Source organism: Salmo salar, chromosome ssa01 (genome assembly GCF_905237065.1).
Source record: "Salmo salar chromosome ssa01, Ssal_v3.1, whole genome shotgun sequence".
Lineage (NCBI taxonomy): Eukaryota > Metazoa > Chordata > Actinopteri > Salmoniformes > Salmonidae > Salmo > Salmo salar.
In genome coordinates, this window is record NC_059442.1 from 6,471,000 (window position 1) to 6,492,890 (window position 21,891).

Here is a 21,891-nt window from a genome sequence, read left to right on the forward strand (position 1 = left end):
ACTAAACATAGAGCCTGTATCCAACTAAACATAGAGCTTGTATCCAACTAAACATAGAGCCTGTATCCCACTAAACATAGAGCCTGTATCCAACTAAACATAGAGCCTGTATCCCACTAAACATAGAGCCTGTATCCAACTAAACATAGAGCCTGTATCCAACTAAACATAGAGGCTGTATCCAACTAAACATAGAGCCTGTATCCAACTAAACATAGAGCTTGTATCCAACTAAACATAGAGCCTGTATCCCACTAAACATAGAGCCTGTATCCAACTAAACATAGAGCCTGTATCCCACTAAACATAGAGCCTGTATCCCACTAAACATAGAGCCTGTATCCAACTAAACATAGAGCCTGTATCAAACTAAACATAGAGCCTGTATCCCACTAAACACAGAGCCTGTATCCCACTAAACATAGAGCCTGTATCAAACTAAACATAGAGCCTGTATCCAACAAAACATAGAGCCTGTATCAAACTAAACATAGAGCCTGTATCCAACTAAACATAGAGCCTGTATCAAACTAAACATAGAGCCTGTATCCAACAAAACATAGAGCCTGTATCAAACTAAACATAGAGCCTGTATCCCACTAAACACAGAGCCTGTATCCAACTAAACATAGAGCCTGTATCCAACTAAACATAGAGCCTGTATCCCACTAAACACAGAGCCTGTATCCCACTAAACATAGAGCCTGTATCCAACAAAACATAGAGCCTGTATCAAACTAAACATAGAGCCTGTATCCCACTAAACATAGAGCCTGTATCCAACTAAACATAGAGGCTGTATCCCACTAAACACAGAGCCTGTATCCAACAAAACATAGAGCTTGTATCCCACTAAACACAGAGCCTGTATCCCACTAAACACAGAGCCTGTATCCCACTAAACACAGAGCCTGTATCCAACAAAACATAGAGCTTGTATCCAACTAAACATAGAGGCTGTATCCAACTAAACCCACATCCTGTATCCAGCTAAACCCACATCCTGTATCCAACTAAACCCACATCCTGTATCCAACTAAACATAGAGCCTGTATCCAACTAAACATAGAGCCTGTATCCAACTAAACATAGAGCCTGTATCCAACTAAACATAGAGCCTGTATCAAACTAAACATAGAGCCTGTATCCAACTAAACATAGAGCCTGTATCCAACTAACATAGAGCCTGTATCCAACTAAACATAGAGCCTGTATCCAACTAAACATAGAGCCTGTATCCCACTAAACACAGAGCCTGTATCCAACTAAACATAGAGCCTGTATCCAACTAAACATAGAGGCTGTATCCCACTAAACACAGAGCCTGTATCCAACTAAACCCACATCCTGTATCCAACTAAACCCACATCCTGTATCCAACTAAACATAGAGCCTGTATCCAACTAAACCCACATCCTGTATCCAACTAAACATAGAGCCTGTATCCAACTAAACATAGAGCCTGTATCCAACTAAACATAGAGCCTGTATCCAACTAAACATAGAGCCTGTATCAAACTAAACATAGAGCCTGTATCCCACTAAACACAGAGCCTGTATCCAACTAAACATAGAGCCTGTATCCAACTAAACATAGAGGCTGTATCCAACTAAACATAGAGCCTGTATCCAACTAAACCCACATCCTGTATCCAACTAAACATAGAGCCTGTATCCAACTAAACCCACATCCTGTATCAAACTAAACATAGAGCCTGTATCCAACTAACATAGAGCCTGTATCCAACAAAACATAGAGCCTGTATCAAACTAAACATAGAGCCTGTATCCAACAAAACATAGAGCCTGTATCAAACTAAACATAGAGCCTGTATCCAACAAAACATAGAGCCTGTATCAAACTAAACATAGAGCCTGTATCCAACTAAACATAGAGCCTGTATCAAACTAAACATAGAGCCTGTATCCAACAAAACATAGAGCCTGTATCAAACTAAACATAGAGCCTGTATCCCACTAAACACAGAGCCTGTATCAAACTAAACATAGGGCCTGTATCCCACTAAACATAGAGCCTGTATCCAACTAACATAGAGCCTGTATCCAACAAAACATAGAGCCTGTATCAAACTAAACATAGAGCCTGTATCAAACTAAACATAGAGCCTGTATCCAACTAACATAGAGCCTGTATCCAACTAAACATAGAGCCTGTATCCCACTAAACATAGAGCCTGTATCCCACTAAACATAGAGCCTGTATCCAACTAACATAGAGCCTGTATCCAACTAAACATAGAGCCTGTATCCCACTAAACATAGAGCCTGTATCCCACTAAACACAGAGCCTGTATCCCACTAAGCATAGAGCCTGTATCCCACTAAACATAGAGCCTGTATCAAACTAAACATAGGGCCTGTATCAAACTAAACATAGAGCCTGTATCCCACTAAACATAGAGCCTGTATCCAACTAACATAGAGCCTGTATCCAACTAAACATAGAGCCTGTATCCCACTAAACATAGAGCCTGTGTCCAACTAAACGTAGAGCCTGTATCAAACTAAACATAGAGCCTGTATCCCACTAAACACAGAGCCTGTATCCCACTAAACATAGAGCCTGTATCCCACTAAACATAGAGCCCGTCTCAAACTAAACATAGAGCATGTATCCCACTAAACATAGAGCCCGTATCAAACTAAACATAGAGCCTGTATCAAACTAAACACAGAGCCTGTATCCCACTAAACACAGAGCCTGTATCCCACTAAACATAGAGCCCGTATCAAACTAAACATAGAGCCTGTATCCCACTAAACATAGAGCCTGTATCCCACTAAACATAGAGCCTGTATCCCACTAAACATAGAGCCTGTATCCAACTAAACATAGAGCCTGTATCCAACTAAACATAGAGCCTGTATCAAACTAAACATAGAGCCTGTATCCAACTAAACATAGAGCCTGTATCAAACTAAACATAGAGCCTGTATCCAACAAAACATAGAGCCTGTATCAAACTAAACATAGAGCCTGTATCCCACTAAACACAGAGCCTGTATCAAACTAAACATAGGGCCTGTATCCCACTAAACATAGAGCCTGTATCCAACTAACATAGAGCCTGTATCCAACAAAACATAGAGCCTGTATCAAACTAAACATAGAGCCTGTATCAAACTAAACATAGAGCCTGTATCCAACTAACATAGAGCCTGTATCCAACTAAACATAGAGCCTGTATCCCACTAAACATAGAGCCTGTATCCCACTAAACATAGAGCCTGTATCCAACTAACATAGAGCCTGTATCCAACTAAACATAGAGCCTGTATCCCACTAAACATAGAGCCTGTATCCCACTAAACACAGAGCCTGTATCCCACTAAGCATAGAGCCTGTATCCCACTAAACATAGAGCCTGTATCAAACTAAACATAGGGCCTGTATCAAACTAAACATAGAGCCTGTATCCCACTAAACATAGAGCCTGTATCCAACTAACATAGAGCCTGTATCCAACTAAACATAGAGCCTGTATCCCACTAAACATAGAGCCTGTGTCCAACTAAACGTAGAGCCTGTATCAAACTAAACATAGAGCCTGTATCCCACTAAACACAGAGCCTGTATCCCACTAAACATAGAGCCTGTATCCCACTAAACATAGAGCCCGTCTCAAACTAAACATAGAGCATGTATCCCACTAAACATAGAGCCCGTATCAAACTAAACATAGAGCCTGTATCAAACTAAACACAGAGCCTGTATCCCACTAAACACAGAGCCTGTATCCCACTAAACATAGAGCCCGTATCAAACTAAACATAGAGCCTGTATCCCACTAAACATAGAGCCTGTATCCCACTAAACATAGAGCCTGTATCCCACTAAACATAGAGCCTGTATCCCACTAAACATAGAGCCTGTATCCCACTAAACACAGAGCCCGTATCAAACTAAACATAGAGCCTGTATCCAACTAAACATAGAGGCTGTATCCCACTAAACATAGAGGCTGTATCCCACTAAACACAGAGCCTGTATCCCACTAAACATAGAGCCCGTATCCCACTAAACATAGAGCCCGTATCAAACTAAACACAGAGCCTGTATCCCACTAAACATAGAGCCTGTATCCCACTAAACATAGAGGCTGTATCCCACTAAACATAGAGCCTGTATCCCACTAAACATAGAGCCTGTATCCCACTAAACATAGAGCCTGTATCCCACTAAACACAGAGCCTGTATCCCACTAAACACAGAGCCTGTATCCAACTAAACATAGAGCCTGTATCCTTTTCCCATCAGAGATGTTTTCCCATCAGAGATGTTTTCCCATCAGAGATGTTTTCCCATCAGAGATGTTTTCCCATCAGAGATGTTTTCCCATCAGAGATGTTTTCCCATCAGAGATGTTTTCCATCAGAGATGTTTTCCCATCAGAGATGTTTTCCCATCAGAGATGTTTTCCCATCAGAGATGTTTTCCCATCAGAGATGTTTTCCCATCAGAGATGTTTTCCCATCAGAGATGTTTTCCCATCAAATCGACTTGTTGCCGATAAAAGGCTGTGCTTGATGAAGTTGTGCACATAAAAATACCTTTTGAGGTTAAATTACCATTTACCAAATAAAAAATAGAAGTTAAATGAGTTTCTAGATTACACTCTACTGATGGTTTTATCACCCAACATTTTTTTTAGCAAAAAGCTAAATTAGCATGACACAAACTGAATTAAATGTAAAATGCTTTGAAAAGAACAAGCTGGGTATAAGCTCAATGATCCGTTGACATTTCACAGAGATTTGCTTGTTTTGAAAAAAATAAAAAAAGGAATTTCAAATGAATATGAAAAGCGTAAATAAATAACAAACTTTAAAAGTTTCAAAGTTCTTGAAATGTTCCATATTGACTAATCTTCATGTCTTAAAGTAATGATGGACTGTCATTTACATATACACAAATAAGAAAATACTACAGTACCAGTCAAAAGTTTGGACACACCTACTCATTCCAGTGTTTTTCTTTATTTTTACTATTTTCTACATTGTATAGTGAAAACATCAAAACTATGAAATAACACATATAACCAAAAAAGTGTTAAACAAATAAAAATGTATTTTTTATTTGAGATTCTTCAAAGTAGCCACTCTTCGCCTTGATGACAACTTTGCACACTCTTGGCATTCTCTCAACCAGCTTCACCTGGAATGCTTTTTTTTGCTTATTTTTTCACCTGGAATGCTTCAACAGTCTTGAAGGATTTCCCACATATGCTGAGCACTTGTTGGCTGCTTTTCCTTCACTCTGGGTCCAACTCATCCTAAACCATCTCAATTGGGTTGAGGTCGGGTGATTGTGGAGGCCAGGTCATCTGATGCAGCACTCCATCACTCTCCTTGGTCAAATAGCCCTTTCACAGCCTTGAGGTGTGTTTTGGGTCATTGTCCTGTTGAAAAACAAATGATAGTCCCACTAAGCGCAAACCAGATGGGATGGCGTATCGCTGCAGAATGCTGTGGTAGCAATGCTGGTTAAGTGTGCCTTGAATTCTAAATAAATCACAGATAGTGTCACCAGCAAAGCACCCCCACACCATGACACCTCCTCCTCCATGCTTCACAGTGGGAACCACAAATGCGGAAATCATCCGTTCACATACTCAGCGTTTCACAAAGACACGGCGGTTGGAACCAGAAATCTCAAATTCGGACTCATCAGACCAAAGGACAGATTTCCACCGGCCCAGGCAAGTCTCTTCTTCTTATTGATGTCTTTTAGTAGTGATTTATTTGAAGTATTTCGACCATGAAGGCCATGAGAGCCAGTTTCATCATAGCGCTTGGTGGTTTTTGCGACTGCACTTGAAGAAACTTTCTAAGTTCTTGAAATGTTCCGTGTTGACTGACCTTCATGTCTTAAAGTAATGATGGACTGTCATTTCTTTTTGCTTATTTGAGCTGTTCTTGCCATAATATGGACTCTGTCTTTTACCAAATAGGGTTATCTTCTGTATACCACCGCTACCTTGTCACAACACAACTGATTGGCTCAAACGCATTAAGGAAAGAAATTCCACAAATGAACTTTTAAGAAGGCACACCTGTTAATTGAAATGCATTCCAGGTGACAACCTCATGAAGCTGGTTGAGAGAATGCCAAGAGTGTGCAAAGCTGTCATCAAGGTAAAGGGTGACTACTTTGAAGAATCTCAAATATAAAATATATTTTGATTTGTTTAACAATTTTTTGGTTACTACATGATTCCATATGTGTTATTTCATAGTTTTGATGTCTTCACTATTATTATTCTACAATGTAGAAAATAGTAAAAATAAAGAAAATCCCTGGAATGAGTAGGTTGGTCCAAACTTTTGACTGGTACTGTTTATGTCATTGTCTTAAAATCGATATCCATCTCACCTCTACCTATATCGTTTTATGTCCTTCGAATTCGCTGGAAGAAAGATGAGGTGTTCAACGGGCAAGTGAGCCTGTCAGGTAGCCCGTATTTTCCCACAGAATCCAGCCTAGCTGATGCAATTTTCCAGATTTTTGTCCACTTTCTTTCCTCTGGCCTCCATTGATTTAGTCACCCTGATTCTGGCCCTCTTACGAGGGTAGAAAGTGTTGAACGGATTATGATAAAGACATGAGGTTTGGACCATTGGTTTTTCTTAAGAGGATTATCTATACAATTAACATTCTATTTTACCCATTGGTCAAAAAAGATGTGTTTTTGATTGGACGCCTTAAACACAATCACCACCTCACCCTCCAAACTAGGTTCATTCAACCACAGCTAAAAGATGAAGACAGAGTAGCCTATATCCTGAGCTAACAACAACAGGTAGTTAACATTAGTTAACATTAACACTAACTTAACGCTGACCATATCCTGAGTTGTAGCAGGGTTGTATTCATTAGTGCACACCATTGCAAAACGTAGCAAAAATATTTTACAAACCAAAAAATAGTGTTTCTTATTAGACAAGTTCTGGTAGTCCCTCCCTGTTTCAGTCCGTTCTCTTCCAACCTTAATTAACAGGCCCAGGTGTAGAGGCTTACCCTGCCAGTGAGTCTGTCCTGGTTCTGCAGCAGGGCATGGAGCAATGCGGGGGTGGAATCTTCCAGGTGCAGGGCCTGGCACAAGTCAGATAGCTCCTCGGGGCACAGCGACCCGGCGCCACTGGTGTCGAAACTTCCAAATACCTCCTTCAGCCGCTCCTCGTACTGATCCTGCTGGCCGTCATCCATCCCATAGGACAGCACCCTGCCCTGGAGTCAGAGTTAGCACAGTTATAGGACAGCACCCTGCCCTGGAGACAGAGTTAGCACAGTTATAGGACAGCACCCTGCCCTGGAGACAGAGTTAGCACAGTTATAGGACAGCACCCTGACCTGGAGACAGAGTTAGCACAGTTATAGGACAGCACCCTGCCCTGGAGACAGAGTTAGCACAGTTATAGGACAGCACCCTGCCCTGGAGACAGAGTTAGCACAGTTATAGGACAGCACCCTGCCCTGGAGACAGAGTTAGCACAGTTATAGGACAGCACCCTGCCCTGGAGTCAGAGTTAGCACAGTTATAGGACAGCACCCTGACCTGGAGACAGAGTTAGCACAGTTATAGGACAGTACCCTGCCCTGGAGACAGAGTTAGCACAGTTATAGGACAGCACCCTGCCCTGGAGACAGAGTTAGCACAGTTATAGGACAGCACCCTGCCCTGGAGTCAGAGTTAGCACAGTTATAGGACAGCACCCTGCCCTGGAGTCAGAGTTAGCACAGTTATAGGACAGCACCCTGCCCTGGAGACAGAGTTAGCACAGTTATAGGACAGCACCCTGCCCTGGAGACAGAGTTAGCACAGTTATAGGACAGCACCCTGCCCTGGAGACAGAGTTAGCACAGTTATAGGACAGCACCCTGCCCTGGAGACAGAGTTAGCACAGTTATAGGACAGCACCCTGCCCTGGAGACAGAGTTAGCACAGTTATAGGACAGCACCCTGCCCTGGAGACAGAGTTAGCACAGTTATAGGACAGCACCCTGCCCTGGAGACAGAGTTAGCACAGTTATAGGACAGCACCCTGCCCTGGAGACAGAGTTAGCACAGTTATAGGACAGCACCTTGACCTGGAGACAGAGTTAGCACAGTTATAGGACAGCACCTTGACCTGGAGACAGAGTTAGCACAGTTATAGGACAGTACCCTGCCCTGGAGACAGAGTTAGCACAGTTATAGGACAGCACCCTGCCCTGGAGACAGAGTTAGCACAGTTATAGGACAGCACCTTGACCTGGAGCCAGAGTTAGCACAGTTATAGGACAGTACCCTGCCCTGGAGACAGAGTTAGCACAGTTATAGGACAGCACCCTGCCCTGGAGACAGAGTTAGCACAGTTATAGGACAGTACCCTGCCCTGGAGACAGAGTTAGCACAGTTATAGGACAGCACCCTGACCTGGAGACAGAGTTAGCACAGTTATAGGACAGCACCCTGACCTGGAGACAGAGTTAGCACAGTTATAGGACAGCACCCTGCCCTGGAGACAGAGTTAGCACAGTTATAGGACAGCACCCTGCCCTGGAGACAGAGTTAGCACAGTTATAGGACAGCACCCTGCCCTGGAGTCAGAGTTAGCACAGTTATAGGACAGCACCCTGCCCTGAACACACACAGAGAGTGAGATAAAGATCTCTCTCTCTCCTACACCTCTCCCTCCCTCTATATATATATATAAACACATAAACTCAGCAAAAAAAGAAACAGCCCTTTTTCAGGACCCTGTCTTTCAAAGATAATTAGTAAAAATCCAAATAACTTCACAGATCTTCATTGTAAAGGGTTTAAACACTGTTTCCCCATGCTTGTTCAATGAACCATAAACAATCAATGAACATGCACCTGTGAAACGGTCGTTAAGACACTAACAGCTTACAGAAGGAAGGCAATTAAGGTCACAGTTATGACAATTTAGGACACTAAAGAGGCCTTTCTACTGACTTTGAAAAACACCAAAAGAAATATGCCCAGGGTCCCTGCTCATCTGCGTGAACATGCCTTAGGCATGCTGCAAGGAGGTGTGAGGACTGCAGATGTGGCCAGGGCAATAAATTGCAATGTCCGTACTGTGAGACGCTTAAGACAGCACTACAGGGAGACAGGACGGACAGCTGATTGTCCTCGCAGTGCCAGACCACGTGTAACAACACCTGCACAGGATCGGTACATCCGAACATCACACCTGCGGGACAGGTACAGGATGGCAACAACAACTGCCCGAGTTACACCAGGAATGCACAATCCCACCATCAGAGCTCAGACTGTCCGCAATAGGCTGAGAGAGACTGGACTGAGGGCTTGTAGGCCTGTTGTAAGGCAGGTCCTCACCAGACATCACTGGCAACAACGTCGCCTATGGGCACAAACCCACTGTCACTGGACCAGACAGGACTGGCAAAAAGTGCTCTTCACTGACGAGTCGCAGTTTTGTCTCACCAGGGATGATGGTCGGATTCGCGTTTATCGTCGAAGGAATGAGCGTTACACCAAGGCCTGTACTCTGGAGCGGGATCGATTTGGAGGTGGAGGGTCCGTCATGGTCTGGGGCGGTGTGTCACAGCATCATTGGACTGAGCTTGTTGTCATTGCAGGCAATCTTCAACGCTGTGCATTACAGGGAAGACATCCTCCTCCCTCATGTGGTACCCTTCCTGCAAGCTCATCCTGACATGACCCTCCAGCATGACAATGCCACCGGCCATACTGCTCGTTCTGTGCGTGATTTCCTGCCAGACAGGGATGTCAGTGTTCTGCCATGGCCAGCGAAGACCCCGGATCTCAATCCCATTGAGCACGTCTGGGACCTGTTGGATTGGAGGGTGAGGGCTAGGGCCATTCCCCCCAGAAATGCCCGGGAACTTGCAGGTGCCTTGGTGGAAGAGTGGGGTAACATCTCACAACAAGACCTGGCAAATCTGGTGCAGTCCATGAGGAGGAGATGCACTGCAGTACTTAATGCAGCTGGTGGCCACACCAGATACTGACTGTTACTTTTGATTTTGACCCCCCCTTTGTTCAGGGACACATTATTCCATTTCTGTTAGTCACATGTCTGTGGAACTTGTTCAGTTTATGTCTCAGTTGTTGAATCTTGTTATGTTCATACAAATATTTACACATGTTAAGTTTGCTGAAAATAAAACGCAGTTGACAGTGAGAGGACGTTTCTTTTTTGCTGAGTTTATATATATATATATATATATATAGAGAGAGAGAGAAAGAGAGAGAACCACATAATAATAACATACTCCATAGCACAGCACCATTGATACACGCACACACACACACACACACACACACACACACACACACACACACACACACACACACACACACACACACACACACACACACACACACACACACACACACACACACACACACACACACACACACACACACACACACACACACACACAGAGAGAGAGTACCAGTCAAAAGTTTGGACACACCTACTCATTCAAGGGTTTTTCTTTATTTTTACTATTGTAGAATAATAGTGAAGACATCAAAACGATGAAATAACACATATGGAATCAAGGCAAAGGGTGGCTACTTTGAAGAATCTCAAATATAAATATATTTTGATTTGTTTAACACTTTTTTGGTTACTACATGATTCCATGTGTGTTATTTAATAGTTTTGATGTCTTCACTATTATTCTACGATGTAGAAAATAGTAAAAATAAAGAAAAACAGCCTTGAATGAGTATGTCTGTCCAAACGTTTGACTGGTGCTGTATATTCACCCTAAAAACCCTAGCCAAGCGAATAACGAGTTCACATTCCAGTACCAGTTTACACAGACAGCGAGACACTTACGATGAGGGTGGAAACATCCATAGTATGAACAGCCCCCATCAGCCTTCACCCAGCACTGGGAGTTTGATCAACTGTCGCTACACACCAGAGTCATTACGCGGTCGAGTGGCAAGGCTTTACCTAATCCAATCAGCCTTACTGGATGATGAGACAACCAGGCGTGCCACCTCCAATGACACCCTAATCCCTATTTAGCTCACTATCTTACAGGGCTCTGGTCAAAAGTAGTGCACAATATATTGGGGAATAGGGTGCCATTTGGGATACACACGATATATGGATACAGCCCAGGTGGATACAGCCCATAGCAGGGGTCTGGCTTGGCTGTGGCACGATGACTTCCAGCTGGTCGTAAGAATGAAGCATTACCTTTGACACATGATGGGATGCAGTTTGATGCAGAGGAACTAACTTAGTTTACAGAATACATTTGATGTGTATCTGCATAGTACTAAAAGTTGATATGGAAGATAAATCTCACAACAGATTAAAATCATTGCTATTGAGCTCAGAGGTGGAAGCAAGAATATTGTGTAAATCTACAAAAAATAAATACAAGCTTGAAGAGGAATGGGGGGTAATAACCATACCATACTAACTAATCAACCAGTGATTTAGTCAGTGCATATAGACGGCTTAGCTGACAACATTATGAAAACAATGTGACCGTTTCAATGGAGCAGAAGGCTGTGTGTTGTTGTGATTCTGGATGGCCAGATACAATGTAGACCATCCAAGCATTACCCCATTAATGAACTCTGAGTTACTTAGGCCTTGTGATTCTGGCCAGACAGCTACCAACAATAACAAGAAGCTGCCATGTGGGGAATCGTAGGCAGCTCGTTTCAGCCAGTTTCATTTTGTTCTTGATACCATGTCTTGATACCATGTCTTGATACCATGTCTTGATACCATGTCTTGATATGGTAGACATGAGAGGAGAGGGGGACCGGGGGAAGAGAGGAGAGGGGGACCGGGGGAAGAGAGGAGAGGGGGACCGGGGGAAGAGAGGAGAGGGGGACGAGAGGAGAGGGGGACCGGGGGAGAGGGGGACGGGGGAAGAGAGGAGAGGGGGACGAGAGGAGAGAGGAGAGGGGGACCGGGGGAAGAACGGTAGAGCACCCAGTAGAGCTTGAACGCAGCCAGTGGCCTTGTTAATTGAGTTTACAACCAAGATTATGCATATACTGACAAGATGCATGTCTCTCGGCCCTAACAATGGGAGTCTTTGTCCACAAAGCGGCACGGCGGGCAGTCTAGTTCCGGCCTATCCTTTCTTTGAATTGGTGAATACATCTCATTAATGTAATCCTTTTTTTTAATATTCGATGAGGGTTGTTGATGTCAACCCGCCTGTATTCACTGGAGAGAGATGCTATGCTACTAGCCTCATGCCATGAATATGGATAGCCATCTAGAGATATAACGTTTTTTTTCTTCTCTGTATTGCCTTAATGTCACATGTCCTACTTATATCAGTACACTCGTAACAACTTCAGCATTACAAAACGTCTATTCGATCAAATAAACCTCACGTAGCAAATAAACCATACTTTTTTTTGTTGTTGACCAAATTCGACACCCTTTCATTGACCTCCGTATAAAAACTCATTCCTTGGTGTGTGAAATAACGACAAATCTCCAACTGCTGGAGGGAGACATATTTTCTGCTGAGTTGGGTCTCTTTCTCTTCCTCTCTGATCACAACAAAGACTTCTGCTAGCAACACGCTGGCCCGACCACTTGAGGATCTGTCTTTTTTCAGATCTCTATTTCTTGTGTTTGAGGTGTGCAAAAATCCACGTGTCACTTAAATCTCGCTGGACTGATTGATTTCATTTTACTCCTGCGACTCTTTCATACTCGGGTATTTTTTTTCTCTTCTTCCTGTTAACGTGACGACTGCGGGAAATATTTGTAATGACCTGTCAAACATACCCCGGTAATGGCTGAATGGAATACGCTGGCTTTCTGTTGAATCTCTAAGAACGCTAGATCTTTGTCTGGGATTTAATGCAACCTCTCGACACATACATCACAAGAAAGAGAAGAAAGATCACTTTGTTTCAAGGCTCCTGAGTGGCGCAGCGGTTTAAGGCACTGCATCTCAGTGCTAAAGGTGTAACTTCAGACCCTGGTTCAAACCTGGGCTGTATCACAACCGGCTGTGATCTGGAGTCCCATAGAGCGGCACACAATTGGCTGTCATTGTAAATAAGAATTTGTTCTTAACTGGCTTGCCTACTTATATAAAGGTTAAAAAAAAAAATCATGGGAGTTCATTTTTGGTAGAATAGATTTTTTTTAATAATTGAAGACAGTCGAAATATTTACAAATTAGTTCAGGTAGGGTAGACAGAGCAGGTGAGTGCAGGTAGGGTAACAGAGCAGGTGAGTGCAGGTAGGGTAGACAGAGCAGGTGAGTACAGGTAGGGTAGACAGAGCAGGTGAGTACAGGTAGGATAAACAGAGCAGGTGAGTGCTGGTAGGGTAGACAGAGCAGGTGAGTACAGGTAGGGTAGACAGAGCAGGTGAGTTCAGGTTGGGAAGACAGAGCAGGTGAGTTCAGGTAGAGTAGACAGAGCAGGTGAGTACAGGTAGGGTGGACAGAGCAGGTGAGTACCGGTAGGGTAGACAGAGCAGGTGAGTGCAGGTAGGGTAGACAGAGCAGGTGAGTACAGGTAGGGTAGACAGAGCAGGTGAGTACAGGCAGGGTAGACAGAGCAGATGAGTTCAGGTAGGGTAGACAGAGCAGGTGAGTACAGGCAGGGTAGACAGAGCAGGTGAGTTCAGGTAGGGTAGACAGAGCAGGTGAGTACAGGTAGGGTAGACAGAGCAGGTGAGTACAGGTAGGTTAGACAGGGCAGGTGAGTACAGGTAGGGTATACAGTGCAGGTGAGTACAGGTAGGGTAGACAGAGCAGGTGAGTATAGGTAGGGTAGAAAGTACTGGTAGGGTAGACAGAGCAGGTGAGTGCAGGTAGGGTAGACAGAGCAGCTGAGTACAGGTAGGGTAGACAGAGCAGGTGAGTGCAGGCAGGGTAGACAGAGCAGGTGAGTACAGGTAGGGTAGACAGAGCAGGTGAGTGCAGGCAGGGTAGACAGAGCAGGTGAGTTCAGGTAGGGTAGACAGAGCAGGTGAGTACAGGTAGGGTAGACAGAGCAGGTGAGTATAGGTAGGGTAGACAGTACAGGTAGGGTAGACAGAGCAGGTGAGTGCAGGCAGGGTAGACAGAGCAGGTGAGTACAGGTAGGGTAGACAGAGCAGGTAGGGTATCAGAGCAGGTGAGTGCAGGTAGGGTAGACAGAGCAGCTGAGTACAGGTAGGGTAGACAGAGCAGGTGAGTGCAGGCAGGGTAGACAGAGCAGGTGAGTACAGGTAGGGTAGACAGAGCAGGTGAGTGCAGGCAGGGTAGACAGAGCAGGTGAGTTCAGGTAGGGTAGACAGAGCAGGTGAGTACAGGTAGGGTAGACAGAGCAGGTGAGTATAGGTAGGGTAGACAGTACAGGTAGGGTAGACAGAGCAGGTGAGTGCAGGCAGGGTAGACAGAGCGGGTGAGTACAGGTAGGGTAAACAGAGCAGGTGAGTGCTGGTAGGGTGACAGAGCAGGTGAGTACAGGTAGGGTTGACAGAGCAGGTGAGTTCAGGTAGGGTAGACAGAGCAGGTGAGTACAGGTAGGGTGGACAGAGCAGGTGAGTACAGGTAGGGTAGACAGAGCAGGTGAGTACAGGTAGGGTAGACAGAGCAGGTGAGTTCAGGTAGGGTAGACAGAGCAGGTAGGGTGACAGAGCAGGTGAGTTCAGGTAGGGTAGACAGAGCAGGTGAGTGCAGGTAGGGTAGACAGAGGAGGTGAGTGCAGGTAGGGTAGACAGTGCAGGTGAGTGCTGGTAGGGTGGCAGAGCAGGTGAGTTCGGGTAGGGCAGACAGAGCAGGTGAGTACAGGTAGGGTGGACAGAGCAGGTGAGTACAGGTAGGGTAGACAGAGCAGGTGAGTGCAGGCAGGGTAGACAGAGCAGGTGAGTACAGGTAGGGTAGACAGAGCAGGTGAGTACAGGTAGGTTAGACAGGGCAGGTGAGTACAGGTAGGGTAGACAGAGCAGGTGAGTACAGGTAGGGTAAACAGAGCAGGTGAATACAGGTAGGGTAGACAGAGCAGGTGAGTTCAGGTAGGGTAGACAGAGCAGGTGAGTACAGGTAGGGTAGACAGAGCAGGTGAGTACAGGTAGGGTAACAGAGCAGGTGAGTGCAGGTAGGGTAGCAGAGCAGGTGAGTTCAGGTTGGGTAGACAGAGCAGGTGAGTTCAGGTAGGGTAGACAGAGCAGGTGAGTTCAGGTAGGGTAGACAGAGCAGGTGAGTACAGGTAGGGTGGACAGAGCAGGTGAGTGCAGGCAGGGTAGACAGAGCAGGTGAGTGCAGGTAGGGTGGACAGAGCAGGTGAGTACAGGTAGGGTAGACAGAGCAGGTGAGTGCAGGTAGGGTAGACAGAGCAGGTGAGTGCTGGTAGGGTAGACAGAGCAGGTGAGTGCAGGTAGGGTAGACAGAGCAGGTGAGTGCAGGTAGGGTGGACAGAGCAGGTGAGTGCAGGTAGGGTGGACAGAGTAGGGGTTTGGTGGTTGCAGTCCTGTTCCACCCATTTATGTTAATGTACTCACTCAGCTTTTATTTATTTCATCACATTCCCAGTGTGTCAGAAGTTTACATACACTCAATTAGTATTTGGTAGCATTGCCTTTAAATTGTTTAACTTGGGTCAAACGTTTCGGGTAGCCTTCCACAAGCTTCCCACAATAAGTTGGGGGAATTTTTTTTGTTTTTGTGATGGCCACTCCAATACCTTCACTTTGTTGTCCTTAAGCCATTTTGCCACAACTTTGGAAGTATGCTTGGGGTCATTGTCCATTTGGAAGACCCATTTGCGACCAAGCTTTAACTATCCACATAATTTTCCTGCCTCATGATGCCATCTATTTTGTGAAGTGCACCAGTCCCTCCTACAGCAAAGCACCACCACAACATGTTGCTGCCACCCCCGTGCTTCACAGTTGGGATGGTGTTCTTCGGCTTGCAAGCCTCCCCCCTTTTCCTCCAAACATGACGAATGTCATTATGGCCAAACAGTTCTATTTTTGTTTCATCAGACCAGAGGACATTTCTCCAAAAAGTATGATCTTTGTCCTCATGAGCAGTTGCAAACCGTAGTCTGGCTTTTTATGGCGGTTTTGGAGCAGTGGCTTCTTCCTTGCTGAGCGGTCTTTCAGGTTATGTCGATATAGGAATCGTTTTACTGTGGATATAGATACTTTTGTACCTGTTTCCTCCAGCATCTTCACTAGGTCCTTTGCTGTTGTTCTGGGAATGATTTGCACTTGCACTCTGAGCGTCAGTCACCATAGGATACTTCCCAAATGGCTCCCTATTCCCTATATCGTGCACTACATTTAAGCAGGGCCCAAAGGGTAGATACATTGTATTACATAAACTGGAAATAGTAACCTGGCTACTGGTTACGTGAGGTTAAAGGAATTTCATTTAATTTCCTGGACTATTATACTTTACTGACCTCCAATTGTCTGCATAGTGTACCAATTATTACCCTAACCATAATATACCCATTATTACCCTAACCATAGTATGCCCATTATTACCCTAACCATAGTATACCCATTATTACCCTAACCATAGTATACCCATTTTTACCCTTTATTATACCCATTATTAACCTAACCATAGTATACCCATTATTAACCTAACCATAGTATACCCATTATTACCCTAACCACAGTATACCCATTATTAACCATAGTATACCCATTATTAACCATAGTATACCCATTATTAACCTAACCATAGTATACCCATTATTAACCTAACCATAGTATACCCATTATTACCCTAACCATAGTATACCAATTATTAACCTAACCATAGTATACCCATTATTACCCTAACCATAGTATACCCATTACTGACCATAGTATACCCATTATTAACCTAACCATAGTATACCAATTATTAACCTAACCATAGTATACCCATTATTACCCTAACCATAGTATACCCATTATTACCCTAACCATAGTATACCCATTATTACCCTAACCATAGTATACCAATTATTAACCTAACCATAGTATACCCATTATTAACCATAGTATACCCATTATTACCCTAACCATAGTATACCCATTATTACCCTAACCATAGTATACCCATTATTACCCTTTATTATACCCATTATTAACCTAACCATAGTATACCCATTATTAACCTTACCATAGTATACCCATTATTACCCTAACCATAGTATACCCATTATTACCCTAACCATAGTACACCAATTATTAACCTAACCATAGTATACCTATTATTACCCTAACCATAGTATACCCATTATTAACCTAACCATAGTATACCCATTATTAACCATAGTATGCCCATTATTACCCTAACCATAGTATACCCATTATTACCCTAACCATAGTATACCCATTATTACCCTTTATTATACCCATTATTAACCTAACCATAGTATACCCATTATTAACCTAACCATAGTATACCCATTATTACCCTAACCATAGTATACCCATTATTAACCTAACCATAGTATACCCATTATTACCCTAACCATAGTATACCCATTATTAACCATAGTATACCCATTATTAACCTAACCATAGTATACCCATTATTACCCTAACCATAGTATACCTATTATTACCCTAACCATAGTATACCCATTATTACCCTTTATTATACCCATTATTAACCTAGCCATAGTATACCCATTATTAACCTAACCATAGTATACCCATTATTACCCTAACCATAGTATACCCATTATTAACCTAACCATAGTATACACATTATTACCCTAACCATAGTATACCCATTATTAACCATAGTATACCCATTATTACCCTAACCATAGTATACCCATTATTACCGTAACCATAGTATACCCATTATTAACCTAACCATAGTATACCCATTATTACCCTAACCATAGTATACCCATTATTACCCTAACCATAGTATACCAATTATTAACCTAACCATAGTATACCTATTATTACCCTAACCATAGTATACCCATTATTAACCATAGTATGCCCATTATTACCCTAACCATAGTATACCCATTATTACCCTAACCATAGTATACCCATTATTAACCTAACCATAGTATACCCATTATTACCCTAACCATAGTATACCCATTATTAACCATAGTATACCCATTATTAACCTAACCATAGTATACCCATTATTACCCTAACCATAGTATACCCATTATTACCCTAACCATAGTATACCCATTATTACCCTTTATTATACCCATTATTAACCTAACCATAGTATACCCATTATTAACCTAACCATAGTATACCCATTATTACCCTTTATTATACCCATTATTACCCTAACCATAGTATAACCATTATTACCCTAACCATAGTATACCCATTATTACCCTAACCATAGTATACCCATTATTACCCTTTATATACCAACCATAGTATACCCATTATTACCCTAACCATAGTATACCCATTATTACCCTTTATTATACCCATTATTAACCTAACCATAGTATACCCATTATTAACCTAACCATAGTATACCCATTATTACCCTTTATTATACCCATTATTACCCTAACCATAGTATTACCATTATTACCCTAACCATAGTATACCCATTATTACCCTAACCATAGTATACCCATTATTACCCTAACCATAGTATACCCATTATTACCCTAACCATAGTATACCCATTATTACCCTAACCATAGTATACCCATTATTACCCTAACCATAGTATTACCATTATTAACCATAGTATACCCATTATTACCCTAACCATAGTATACCCATTATTACCCTAACCATAGTATACCCATTATTACCCTAACCATAGTATACCCATTATTACCCTAACCATAGTATTACCATTATTAACCATAGTATACCCATTATTACCCTAACCATAGTATACCCATTATTACCCTAACCATAGTATACCCATTATTACCCTAACCATAGTATACCCATTATTACCCTAACCATAGTATTACCATTATTAACCATAGTATACCCATTATTACCCTAACCATAGTATACCCATTATTACCCTAACCATAGTATACCCATTATTACCCTAACCATAGTATACCCATTATTACCCTAACCATAGTATACCCATTATTAACCTTAATTATACCAATTATTAAACTGGGGCGAACAAATTATTTATTTAATAAAAAATCCTAAAACAGCTAGCTTCTCTAGTCTCCACCAGTCAACACAGCACTGTTATATGGGATGATAGATAAGATAGCGGCTGCTACAAGTTAGCTAGTCTTGGCTGTAGCTGAGAAGCGTCTCTCTCTCTCTGTCTGCCTCCGCCTGTTCGCTTCCATCTCACCGGCACCTACGCAGCTGTAGAGCGCCAGCCTCTCAGGGAATTACATTATTTTTTTAATGATACTATTAAAATAGTGAACTTATTTCAAAAACACCAAACACACGCGTACGTAAACATATTACTATCCCCAGATAGAGGTAAGTAGCTTTGGTACCACCCACCACCTCCAGCTGCCCGTTGTCACGGTGACGTCATCACGGTCCTTCATAGAAGCCAGCATTAGCCAGGTGTCCCTTCCTCCTCCAACTCCTCCAGTCAGGCTGAGAGTCCCTATTCAACTCAGACAATGGGCTGTCCAAACCATACGGCCCGTCCCAAACGGCATCCTATTCCCTATATAGCATACTACTTCTGACCGGGGTCCGTAGGATGCAATTCGGGACGCATCCACAATCAGTGTTCTTCAGCTTCTGCATCTGCTAATCTCATTCAAGTGAACCATGATTGCTGGTTTAGCAACATGGCCAGCTGATCACACATGAATCCCTTATCCAGCTAGTCAGTTTACCATCGTAAGATCACAGTAAAAATCCAAGACAGGCCTCGTATCCACAAAGCAACTCCAGAGTAGTTGTGCTGATCTAGGATCTGTCTGATCTTAAAGGTCAAACTGATCATTGATCAGCACTCATACTCTACGGGCCCTGATTGTGATTTGATATTTTTCTAGAAGGCTCTAAGCTGTCAGTAAAATAGACCCGTAGCTCCAAAGGGCTTGACCCCTACAGTGGGTCATTGTGACTGTAGATTGGACCAAAGCAGAGAAGACTGGCGCAGGGGAATCAGAAGACGAGGTTCATCTGGACACCTGCTGCATCATCTGTTTGGTCGTCCCACTCCCTGTAGACCTACTGGCTGAGCTACTGACCGATCTACTGACTGATCTACTGACTGATCTACTGACTGACTGATCTACTGACTGACTAATCTACTGACTGACTGATCTACTGACTGATCTACTGACTGATCTACTGACTGATCTACTGACTGATCTACTGACTGACTAATCTACTGACTGACTGATCTACTGGCTGATCTACTGACTGACTGATCTACTGACTGAGCTACTGGCTGATCTACTGACTGACTGATCTACTGACTGACTGATCTACTGGCTGATCTACTGACTGACTGATCTACTGACTGACTGATCTACTGACTGAGCTACTGGCTGATCTACTGACTGACTGATCTACTGGCTGACTGATCTACTGGCTGATCTACTGACTGACTGACTGATCTACTGACTGAGCTACTGGCTGATCTACTGACTGACTGATCTACTGGCTGATCTACTGACTGACTGATCTACTGACTGATCTACTGACTGACTGATCTACTGACTGATCTACTGACTGATCTACTGACTGACTGATCTACGGGCTGATCTACTGACTGACTGATCTACTGGCTGATCTACTGACTGACTGATCTACTGACTGATCTACTGACTGACTGATCTACTGGCTGATCTACTGACTGACTGATCTACTGACTGATCTACTGACTGATCTACTGACTGATCTACTGACTGACTGATCTACTGACTGATCTACTGACTGATCTACTGACTGATCTACTGACTGACTGATCTACTGACTGACTGATCTACTGACTGATCTACTGACTGATCTACTGACTGACTGATCTACTGACTGATCTACTGACTGACTGATCTACTGACTGATCTACTGACTGATCTACTGACTGACTGATCTACTGGCTGATCTACTGACTGACTGATCTACTGGCTGATCTACTGACTGACTGATCTACTGACTGATCTACTGACTGACTGATCTACTGACTGATCTACTGACTGACTGATCTACTGACTGATCTACTGATTGATCTACTGACTGACTGATCTACTGGCTGATCTACTGACTGACTGATCTACTGACTGATCTACTGACTGACTGATCTACTGACTGACTGATCTACTGACTGATCTACTGACTGACTGATCTACTGACTGATCTACTGACTGACTGATCTACTGACTGATCTACTGACTGACTGATCTACTGACTGATCTACTGACTGATCTACTGACTGATCTACTGACTGGCTGATCTACTGACTGACTGATCTACTGACTGACTGATCTACTGGCTGATCTACTGACTGATCTACTGACTGATCTACTGACTGATCTACTGACTGATCTACTGACTGGCTGATCTACTGACTGACTGATCTACTGACTGATCTACTGACTGATCTACTGACTGATCTACTGACTGATCTACTGACTGACTGATCTACTGGCTGATCTACTGACTGACTGATCTACTGGCTGATCTACTGACTGACTGATCTACTGGCTGATCTACTGACTGACTGATCTACTGACTGATCTACTGACTGACTGATCTACTGACTGATCTACTGACTGACTGATCTACTGACTGATCTACTGACTGATCTACTGACTGACTGATCTACTGACTGATCTACTGACTGACTGATCTACTGACTGATCTACTGGCTGATCTACTGACTGATCTACTGGCTGATCTACTGACTGATCTACTGACTGACTGATCTACTGACTGATCTACTGACTGACTGATCTACTGGCTGATCTACTGACT

General features: G+C 43.3%; 1 protein-coding gene across 4 annotated transcripts in view; it reads right to left on the reverse strand.

The window, feature by feature from the left end:
• Nucleotides 1-21,891, reverse strand: part of nin (ninein (GSK3B interacting protein)) — a 106,515-nt gene that overhangs the window by 82,454 nt on the left and 2,170 nt on the right. For all 4 annotated transcript variants that reach the window (XM_045709715.1, XM_045709681.1, XM_045709790.1 and 1 more), the window contains exon 2: nucleotides 7,040-7,249. In XM_045709715.1, the coding sequence (XP_045565671.1) occupies nucleotides 7,040-7,228 (189 nt within the window). In that variant the 5' untranslated portion in view covers nucleotides 7,229-7,249. The remainder of the gene's footprint in view (nucleotides 1-7,039; nucleotides 7,250-21,891) is intronic.